The sequence below is a fragment of the Saccopteryx bilineata genome, chromosome 2 (genome assembly GCF_036850765.1).
Source record: "Saccopteryx bilineata isolate mSacBil1 chromosome 2, mSacBil1_pri_phased_curated, whole genome shotgun sequence".
NCBI lineage: Eukaryota > Metazoa > Chordata > Mammalia > Chiroptera > Emballonuridae > Saccopteryx > Saccopteryx bilineata.
The window spans coordinates 82806611-82818056 of record NC_089491.1 but is presented as its reverse complement, the minus strand read 5'-3'; the positions used below and the strand labels follow the sequence as shown (position 1 = coordinate 82818056).

The following is an 11446-nucleotide window of genomic DNA, read 5'->3' as shown; positions in this document are numbered from 1 at the left end:
TCAATATCATTAATACTCAAGATGACTCAGCTGTAAAATTATGACAATATTGTAAATAAGAACAACATTTTGGAGCACCTACTGTCTAAGCACATTTGTGAATCATCCTTCTGAACACTCCTTTGTGTGCATGCATTTATGAAACAGGTGTTTCCCCAGGCCCTTCATGTGGCAGTCTTGTTCTACTCACTTTAGTTCACATGAGTGAACAAGATGGGCAGATGTAGTTCCTTTCATTATCCCCATTTCATGAGGAAGCAAACAGGACCACAGGAATATTAACATTTTCAAGATTAAAGCAACATTTTGGAATCTAGGCCTCCTGGCTCCACAGTTTGAGTTCTTAACATTCTAAGGATCTCATTGTTCCCGAGAAGCAGAGAGGCTGCTGAAAATATGAACATTCTTTCTCCAGGACAGTCTTGGTGATGATAATTTCATGTATCAACCTGGCTAGGTCATCAGCCACCAGCCTGACACTTGCCTTAAAATGTAGCTGACAGTAGAGAAGCCTCACTGTAACAGCGCCCATGGTTACAGTCTAAACCAGCAGACCTCCTACTTGGCCAAACAACACATTAGTAACTGAAATATAACACACTTGACATCCATTAGTCTGAAAAGCAAGAGACTTGTATACCAAAAATTTCCCTTTTTCTTACATTCCAAGTTCTTCAAATACTGCAGGTTTTTATAACTTCACAGGCTTTGATGCTCACTTTTGCTTATTACGCAAATTAAGTCTTTTGACTGATGCAGGCTCCTACCAGTCAAATCAGAACTTGAAAGCACCTAAACACCTGCACAATAAGCTCTTGGATTCATTACCAGCTTGTGTGTAGCAGATGTGCTGGCTTTACCTCCAGGGTCTCCAACACTTTCCATATACACATACGTGTGTGTGTGTGTGTGTGTGTGTGTGTGTGTGTGTGTGTGTGTGTGTTTAGAGAGAGAGACAGACAAGCAGGAAGGGAGAGAGATGAGAAGCATCAACTCATAGTTGAGGCACTTTAGTTGTTCATTGAGTGCTTCTTATATGTGCCTTGACCAGGGAGAAAGGAGGTGGCTGCTCCAGCCGAGCCAGTGACCCCCTGTTCAAGTCAGCGACTTTGGGCTCAAGTCAGCGACCATGGAATTGTGTGATGATCATACACTCAAGTCAGTTATTCATGCTGAAGCTGGATGAGCCTGCGCTCAAGCCACTGACCTTGGAGGTTTGAACCTGGGCCCTCAGCATCTTAGGCTGATGCTGCTTAGTTTATCCACTAAGCTTCCACCGGTCAGGCTATAGTTTCATAAATATGTTCGCAACTCATGGGAAGGAAATAATGTATGGCTACAGAAATATTCAGAATAAAGTGACAGGGAAAAGCTTACTAGGAGAATTTTTCAGACACTATAACAGAATGAAAAGGAAATATTATACATATGTATATATATATAGATGTTTATATACATTTCATATACATATACATACATATATAGATTTGGATATTTTACACTTAGATAATTATATAAATGTGTATATTCTATAACACACTGTATAGAAAAGATCTTAATATTTGAAAGGTATCACGCAATCGAAGAATGACACAGAGGAAGTCCAGAATTGCCAAGCTTTTCTTCTGCTTTTAAACTGGCCCATGGCCTGACCGGGCGGTGGCACAGTGGATAGAACATTGGACTGGGATGCAGAAGACCCAGGTTCGAGATCCTGAGGTCGCCAGCTTGAGCACGGGCTCATCTGGTTTTAGCAAAAGCTCACCAGCTTGAGCCCAGGGTCGCTGGCTCCAGCAAGGGGTTACTCAGTCTGCTGAAGGCCCACAGTCAAGGCATGTATGAGAAAGCAATCAATGAACAATTACAGTGTTGCAATGCGCAACAAAAAACTAATGATTGATGCTTCTCATCTCTCTGTTCCTGTCTGTCTGTCCCTGTCCATCCCTCTCTCTGATTCTCTCTCTGTTATAAATAAATAAATAAATAAATAAATAAATAAATAAACTGGTCCATGAAGACTAAGTCATAGAGAAGAGAAAGAAAAAGGACCAAAATGTATTAAAAATATTATTCACAATTTGCCCTGGCTGGTTGCTCATTGGTTAGAGCATCCTCCCAATACGCAAAGGTTGTGGGTTTGACCCTGAGTCATGGCACACACAAGGACAGATCGATGTTTCAGTCTCCCTCTCATTTCCTCTCTCTCTAAATCAATCAATAAATTTAAAAAATTTTACCCACAATTTATAGAAAATCAAACTAAAGCATTGGCTAGGTCATATAAGGCAAAGATTCAAAAACTCCTCCCAAATTGATGTTTCTCCCTGTTATCTGATAAATTCACACAAAACACACACAATAAAGTGAACTCAGCTGACTTCCTTTACATCAGCACCTATTTCACAATTGTAACAATGGCATTTATTCTCGACCCAAAAATATACATCAAGACACTCATAGAAAGAGACCTGCCTAAAATGGTTTTGAAGAACACAGAGCTTCGGCCTGACCTGTGGTGGCGCAGTGGATAAAGCGTCGACCTGGAAATGCTGAGGTCGCCGGTTCGAAACCCTGGGCTTGCCTGGTCAAGGCACATATGGGAGTTGATGCTTCCAGCTCCTCCCCCCTTCTCTCCTTCTCTCTCTCTGTCTCTTCTCTCTCTCTCTCTCTCTCTCTCCCTCCCTCTCTCTCTCTCCCTCTCCTCTCTAAAATGAATAAATAAAAAATTAAAAAAAATAAAAAAGAACACAGAGCTTCCACTCAGCCTTCGCTCTCTCCTTTCAGCTTTCTACTCTGAGCTAAACCTAGAGGCTGAAACACAACAGAAGCAGGGCACCTGTGCCGCTGGGCAGTGAGGTGGGGGAGTGAAGGGACTGGATAAGGGAGTGACTCAGTGCTGGGATTCAAATAATTTAACATCCTGTTGTCTGCCCTATATATATATATGAAGATATACCAAAAGGTAGTTTGTTGTTTCATGCATTTTATACTTAAATAAGAACAATAAAAGAGGTACAAAAAACTAGATTGTTATAAAAAAGTTTTAAAATATTAATGAAAATATTAAATAATATCTGACAAAAAACAATAAAACTGTTATTAAAGATGTTTCTGATAGAATCAAAGTTTCCATATTACTTCTTTTTTAAAAATATTTTTTTAAATTGATTTTAGAGGAAAGAGAGAAAAGGAGTGGGGAGAGGAGCAGGAAATATCAACTCATAATAGTTGCTTCTCTTCTATGTCTTGACTGGGCAAGCCCAGGGTTTCAACCCAGCGACCTCAGCATTCCAGGTGAATGCTTTATTCACTGCACCACCACAGGTCACACTTCCATATTGCTTCTTGATTGGTGCGCTCACTTGCAACTTTTCACCTATGGACAGAATGAACATTACTACGGGAGCTCAGAATATGCTGTTGCGCAGATGAGTGTTTAAAAAAAGTAAGGAATGTAAATTTGTGATTTCCACATTGGGCAGCTAGCTACCCAGGTGCCCGCCTTAGAGAGAACCCTGATTACAAGTGCCATTGTAACAACCGGTTCGCCAAACTCAACCAAAAATTAGGTATACATTTGGCTAAACCATTGTGAACCAGCTAAACCCCACCACTGGAGTGACAGCATTCAGTAAAGCAGGACGGGAAAGAGGGTGGAAGGAAGAGAACCAGGTGCCAGGATCATCCAGGAAATGCCATATATCTTTCCCACTTCTCTCTAGATGACTCATTCAGATATTACTACCCCTGCTCCTTGCTCACTGGATGCAAATCATTTACAACCAGCTCAAAACATTGAACATATTGCATATTTCCCAGGCCTTCAATTCTGTGGATTTCCAGCTTTTAATAGGCAATTTCTGACAAGTGATAAAATTTTTCTATAGGACTTAATAGACAAATGCTATTCTAACAGTTATATAGAAAAAAAAACAGTTATATATAGAAGAAAGCAAAACTAGGAATTTTACTTTTCAGAATAAAAGAACTCAAGAAGTTTTCCTTGAAAATATTTTTTAAAATTTATTGTTTGAGGGCGGCAGGGAGAGAGAGACAGGAACATCAAGCTGCTCCTGTATGTACCCTGATTAAGAACTGAACCCGCAACATCCACACTCTGGGCCAGTGCTTCAAGCAACCGGGCTATTCGTCCAGGACTTAATTTTTTTATTTATTGATAGAGATAGAAGAAAGGAGAGAATGGGGAGAGGGTAAGGAAGCATTCATTTGTCCCACTCAGTCCTTGGTTGCTTCTCTTCTATGCCCTGGCTAAGGATAGAACCTGCAACATTGTCATTTCGAGATGGTGCTCTTAACCAACAGCTAATTGGCCAGGGCCAATAAGAATTTAAAGAATAAAAGAGAATGCAAATTTAATAATATAAAAGTAAACAAATTTTTATGAATTGTAGGACAATGTAAAAAAATATATACATTGGATGTATAAATATATGAATATGCTGGGATGAAAGAATAAATAAATAAATAAATAAATAAATAAATAAATAGCAAAAACTAAATCATGGAAGTCACCTCTTAGAGACTCATGCACAGAAGCTGAACTTTGTAACATTTTCTTGCTTAATATTCTAACAAAATAATTGCTAAATTAATACAATTAATTCAGTGAGAAAAGCAGAAATAAGAATCTTTGACATGGCCCAAGACATAAGTGCAAATGTGGTCTGGCACATTCATCAGTGAGAATTGTTTCAAGGTGACCCCAAGTCTCCATCCTTATTTCTTATCCTTTCTTGCAAGGTTGTTGTTGAGGAGAAGGATCTCATGATTTCCACTCTGACAACTTCCCAGGCACAGTCACTGTATTTCTTCTCCTCCAGATAGAGACGGATGCCATAGAAGTACCTCTTCACGGCCAGGGTAGGGCCCTGCATTCCCAGGGCAGATCCTTCCTCTCCCATCTCTCGCACCAAACAGGTGTCCAGGTCTTCCAGCTGCCGGTGGAGCCCCGTGCGCAGTTGGTCCAGGAGGGTCGTGTTCCAGGCTGCAGAGGAGTGCTCTGTGAGCAGGAGGTTGAAGGTCTGCTGGAGCATCTCATGGAGGACAGAGAGAGCCTGGGCCTTGTGGGCCTGGCTGCCTTCCACTGTCACCCGGGGGAATCTGAAGTCTTTTCTGTCCTTCAGACAGAAGAAAGGAGAGATTCTCCTCATTCGGCCCAGAAGCACGAGGTTCTCCCTGCTGAGCAGGATGTGGTTCTGAGGCAGGTCACAGCCCAGAGATCCACCAGGGCCACAGCTGAACACCACCAGGGCTGAGAGTAAAGAGAGCAGGAGAGCCATGGGCAAACGAGAGCACTGCTGGCCCTGCTGAGCTGGGAGTCTGGTAACAACCTTGGACCCTACTAGGTTCTCCGATGACCTCCTTTCTAGGCATGGCCAATTAAATAGGGAACACAAATTTTCATTTTCTAAACATTTCTTTGCACTTTTACTTTCTTTTTCTGTTTTTATTTATGAGTTCTCCAGGTGGTCTAAGATGTCATAATCTACATTATTAATTGTTCCACTTAATTTTCCTAGCAAAATTCAGATGTGTCAGTCCAAATGGATACATCTCAGTCAAATGAAAAACACTTCTGTCCTGAAGTCAGAAGTGTATGTAGATGTGGAAATACTCACACATACGCACATTCTCATGTACATTTTTTATTACCTAAATAATGCTATTTTCTGTGTTAGAAACAAAATTTTGCCTAGGATCTGTGTAACATTTTTGCCCTCTTTACTTTACATAAGGGAGAGAGGCTCCCTCAGCCCTGTGGGTTTGTGTAGTTTGTTAGGAACTTAGCAGACCATGCATGCTAAACAAGCTCTTTAGAACCAGGACTGAGTTTTGGTTACTGATTATATCACGGCAGAGGCTGAGATTTTTTGTGAATGAGTTTCTGGGACATTTCTCTTCCTTCTAGAACCCATTCAAGCGGGTCCATGTGGTTGTGCTTCACTGGGGCCTCTAGGTCAGAATGTACATAAACATCACCTTTTCTTTCCAACACTTTGTATCTGCTGGTTAGTGCTTCTCAGGCTGAGCCAATACCTCCAGCATGAATCCTGGTTCTTTTCTGGTGCGTGTAGGTGTGGAGGCTCTAATATCAAGATAATTTTATTTCTCCAGTTCCACCTCATTCACCGGGGAGATATCAGATCTAGTAACCCTTTTCCTCTGGACTGACAGAGCGTCCTCGACCCAAACCCTTCTGGACTCACTCACTGAGGGCAAGCTGTCCAGACCCTGAGGTCTTTAGAATTCCCCTACTCTGGAGGGGCTTGTGTCTGTACTGGAAAAATACTCTCTCAGGATTCTTGCCGTACTCCCTGGAGTGTCTGTGTGAAGGCCCCTGGTTCTCAGTGGTGACCTCCTCCTCTCCTGTCAAATGACTCAGGTATCAGCATCCCCAGCCCTCAACGCTGATAGTGAAAGTTTATTTTGTCTGAGTAGCAGGAGGAATTAATTATCCAATTGCAGTCATTTTATCTTACTATGTTAATAATTTTTATTTTGCCAGTACAGCTTTTATGTTTCAACACTTCGTTTAAATTATTGAACACTTGTTATGCTCAAAATCTTAGCTGGGCACAGGAGTTTCTGTGATGACGTCTCTCATCTTTTAATACAGAATCTTTTAATACAGACACTAGTAAGCTTCACTGTTCAGTCAGTCTGCATATTTCTGTTGGGCTTCTTTGTTCACCAACTCTGTCTCATGCTCAGAATGCGGGGTAGTGAGTCTCAAGGTACTATGTCAGGGAGGAATAGCTTCTTTTTTTTTTACTTATCCCTGATAATTTTATTGTAAATTTAAATAACCATAGAGTTATTACTTAGCTGATTACTGGGCATATTCTGTCTTGCTCTTCTGGCATTACTTTCTATTTCATCCCGAGGTTCATACAAACAAAGAGGAGTAAAAGAAAGGCAAAGAGATTCATCATTTTTTTTCTACAATTTTCAAGGAGTCACTGCAGGCAACCCTCGAGACTGGCAATCCCAATCCCTATTACTAGAATAGGAACCCTCTCTGGGAAGATGGTGGATAGTAACCCTTGTCTGAGTGCTCTATCTAGTTAATGAATCCACTAAGGCCGTGATGGCGAACCTTTTTATAAAAAACGCCCACTTTTGCAGTGCTGGTCAACCTGGTCCCTTCCGTCCACTAGTGGGCATTCCAGCTTTCATGGTGGGCCAATCGTGGTGCCCTTTGGTTGCTCCGCTACAGCCCACCAGGAAACCTGGAACGCCCACTAGTGGGCGGGAGGAACCAGGTTGACCAGCACTGCAAAAGTGGACGGTTTTCATAAAAAGGTCTGCCATCACGGCACTAAGGCAATGAAAAGCCTATCTACAGAAATCTCAAATTAAGAAAAAGAAGTGGAATGATCTTAAAATTTCTGGTCTTAATCACTATAATAATAATGGCAATAATATTTTAAATGACAACATTGAAATGTATTACATACTAAATAAAGACCAACCACTGTTCTAAATCTCTGAAATAATAAACTCAACCTTCTCAATAACCTCATTTGGATTACACTCATTTCCACCACTCTTTGGAGAGCAATATGAATCCAGAGGGATGCATTATTCTGAAGATACCAAAGATCAAAACCTTAGGGACCTTCAAGATACTGACTTCTCTGAAAGAAATAGTTAAGTGAAGGATAGAAGTAGACATGGGATTTATGACCCAAGAAGAGGCCATCGTCTAAAATCACAGAGCAGGAAAGGTGAGGTGATAAAGTGTTCCAAGTTGTACTTCAAATGCCAAAGGATTACTGTCTATCGTTTAGTATGGCAACAGGAGTGTGGCATGAGTCAATTGAACTGACATTAAATTCTAAGGAAAAGTAGCCAACATTCATTTTTAAATAGTTTTAAGGGAGTAGATTATTCTGACAATGGAAACAAGTTTGGAGCTGGCACTGGAGTCACCCTCATGTTTCCAGTACTCAGCAGGCTGCTGAGGTATCCATGTCCCTGTGCTGGAGACACTGCTATTGACCACGTGTATTGGGAGAACTCTGTGCTCTCAGCATCCACTTCAATCTCCTCATTTGTGAATTAGAATGATCTGGAGAACAGTGAACTCAGTGCTGGCCATTCCCATGGTTTTCATCCCATAGACCTGCCCCATGCAGTCCATGCTTTAAATGTCTCTGTTCTTCTAAATTCTCAAGCTGCTGCTGACTTTCCACTCCCTCATGTTTCAGGATGTGCTCTGTGGGTTTTTTGAGCAAATATGAGTCCAGCACTGGTACAGCCTCCTCCTCTTATAATCAGACATGGAACTACCTCAAGGGAGGCACAGATGAGCTGGATTCCTTCCCGTCACAGGTATGCAGGTATGATGCACTCTCTGTCTTTACTTCGTTTCTGTGTGAGACTGGGCTTCAGGGGGTCTTGACAGCGGCAGCCCAGGAATCAGCTGGCAGGGAGGGTGGAGGCTTAGCCACGTTCACATGCTGGCACTTGACACTGGAAAACTCTGCTGCTTCCACCTGGTGCTGCACTGAGATAGGGAGGCAGAGGCACATGGAGAATAAATCTTTCAAAGATCCCTGGCACTACTTTCTATTTTGATTCCAAAATTACACATTGATTCATACTATAAATGCTGTGAAAAGCAAGGAGGATAAGCTTTACCTTTAAATGGTAAAGATCTTCCTGCCTGTCTTGATTTTTAAATTACTCCTACTGTCATTGACAATTTTCAGTCTCTTCAGAAATAATTCATGTTGCTGAACCCTGGCTTTTCACACTGCAGATGACCCCCTTCCACATATGCAGGTTTTGATTCATTTGTTGGTTTGTTTTCTTTAAATGGTAGTAAATAGACATCGCCTACAATGTATCATTGTAACTGGTGATAAGCATACAGTTCATTGGCATTAAGAATATTTACATCCTCCTAGTCCTGTTCATTTTTTCTATTAGATTTTTAATACAACTCTGGGATTAGGATTTAAGAGTCAAGGTTCACTCAATGAGAGAGTCGAGTTCCCCTCTCCCACTTCTTCATTCAATCTAAGATGCTGAGATCTACTGTTTACTTTGCCTTTGACCCTTGACTCGTGCCCCTCACCCTTCCATGCCCCCATCCTCATCCCCACCCGTTATTCTGACATGATTGAGAGTGATTTTCCTGGGTTGGGATCTGTAGGAGACACTTGCACTCCATACTGGGCCAGTTTCTCTAACATTCTCCCTCCCTGCAGTTTGGAAGTTGCAGTCTAAGGGCGGGGGACTTGAAGAAGCCCTAGGAGAGGTCAAAGGCTCTGATTTTACCAGAGAGCTTTCTGCATGTAAATGAAGGCCTTTGAGGGAGGTCCTTTGGAATGAATTGCCCCGAATTTCCCTTCTGGCCCTCCCCTCTAGGACCACCCTCCCATATACCTCTCTTACTGAGAAGAGGACTGGAGAGATGGGGTGAGGGGGGAGGGGAGAGAAGTGACTGGGACCCAGGGGAGGATAGCCACTGGCTGCCTACCCTGGGGGCTACTGGGGGCTGCTGTCTCCTGCAATTCAGTTTGTTTTATTTATTAAATTTAATGCAGTGACATTGATAAATCAGGGTACCTATGTTGAAAGAAAACATCTCTAGATTATTTTGACATTTGATTGTGCTGTGTACCCCTCCCCCAAAGTTAAATTGTCTTCTGTCACCTTCTATCTGGTGTTCTTGTGCCCCTCCCCTCCCCCAACCCCTCTCTCCTTCTTCGCCCCATCCCCCTCCCCCCACCCCCCACCCGTTGCCATCCCATTCTTGTTCATGTCTCTGAGTCTCATTTTTATGTCCCTTCTATATATGGATTCATATAGTTCTTAGTTTTTTTCTGATTTACTTATTTCACTCCATATAACGTTATCAAGGTCCATCCATGTTATTGTAAATGATCCGATGTCATCATTTCTTATGGCTGTTTTGATTCTGGAAACCTCTGTCGTTACTACTGAGGTGCCACTTGCTAGGAGGACGCAAGCTAAAATCCCCTCTCTTCCTATTTCTTAGAAGGCCCGAGTTTGAGCTATTACAGATTCTCGGGATTTCTGGCCCACAGCCTCCCATCCTGCCAGATCTTCTTACAGAAAACCTCCACACTAAGAGTTTTTTACCTTTGTCCACAAAAATAAACAAGCAAGTGAGCAAGCCCTCCCTTTCCCTATCACCTCAAAACACCCAGCCAAGAAACTGAAATTCAGCTGGTCTCCTACTGCATTACCTTTAGATAGTCACTGTCTTAGAAATACCTTTGGAGTCATTCTCTTAAATTCTACCAATGACTGACAATTGTCTGTGTCCCTGCCTCTCCTCTGGCACAGTTCCATGCCTGAGTGAATCCAGTCTTATCCTCCCATGGCTACAATGCTCAAGTGACCTGGAAACTATCCAAAAGTGACCAGATGGCAACAAAGACTCCGATGTAAAGAACAGTCAGGATATTGTTTTGAACTACAGGCAATTTAAAATGACGGAAAGTTGAGAATGAAAGAATTATGTACAAACAGACCTTGTTAACAATAATTCTTATTTCCTTTAGCCTCCATGCCTACTGTATAGCCAGTAGTTGTGACCACCATCACAGCTGCCTGGCCCGTGTAGGTTCACATTTTTCAGGCAGATTGTAATCAAACAGCAGAGCCAAGAAATGATGGGCCATTTTCCTTTACTCTAGATCGGTGTTTCCCAACCTGGGGACCACGCCCCACAGGGGGGCAATTCGATAGTTAAGGGGGGCAATTTGAAAATGGACTCAAAAAGACTTTTAACTCTTTCGCCCCGGGCCATTTAAATGCAATGTTAGATATCGGTGCCAAATTTAACAAAAAATGCAATTCTTAAATAATTGTGGTAAATAATTATTAAGTATAATTTCGTTATACTTAATATAGACGAGACCAAAATATCAACTGGGTGATTGGCGTCTTCAAGTAAACTTCATCCTGGGTTCCCTGTGGAGCGTGCGGTCTGCCGCGGGGAACCCCGGACGTTTTAAAAACTCGCTAAACAACGCAGTTATTCTCACCTAATTGGCCCATTGCAACTTCTGTAGTGTTGTTTCACATTATTCAGTTGGTGTTAATTTGAAATAAGCGTCAGTCAAAACTGTTGTAAAAGCTCGTTGATTTAATAAATATACATATATATATTGTATAGATATAATTGGTAAGTATTTGATTTTATTTTTATCAATATTAAACTCTTTATTAAGTACTTCTTGCATCAGGGCTAGAAAGCACTAATATTTTATAAATATTATTGGGGCTATAATAGTGCATGCATGACAATTTTAATTTTAGAAGCATAACTTTCCAGAAAATTCTGTCAAGTGGAAAAAATATAGATACCTTTTGATTTGCGGTGGTAGTGTAGTAAATGTGTTATATACATTTAAATAAATATGAATTTTTAGTATACGTTTACTTT

General features: G+C 41.5%; 1 protein-coding gene across 1 annotated transcript; it reads right to left on the bottom strand.

Moving 5' to 3' along the window:
* Positions 1 to 4712: 4712 nt before the first annotated feature.
* Positions 4713 to 5331, bottom strand: LOC136324450 (interferon omega-2-like). Its single transcript, XM_066257350.1, has one exon. The coding sequence runs from the start codon at positions 5298 to 5300 to the stop codon at positions 4713 to 4715; it is 588 nt and encodes a 195-aa protein (XP_066113447.1). The 5' UTR covers positions 5301 to 5331.
* Between the last annotated feature and the right edge of the window lie 6115 nt (positions 5332 to 11446).

Excerpts from the sequence above, each read along its gene's own strand:
- LOC136324450 (XM_066257350.1), bottom strand. The coding sequence starts at position 5,300 with ATGGCTCTCCTGCTCTCTTTACTCTCAGCCCTGGTGGTGTTCAGCTGT.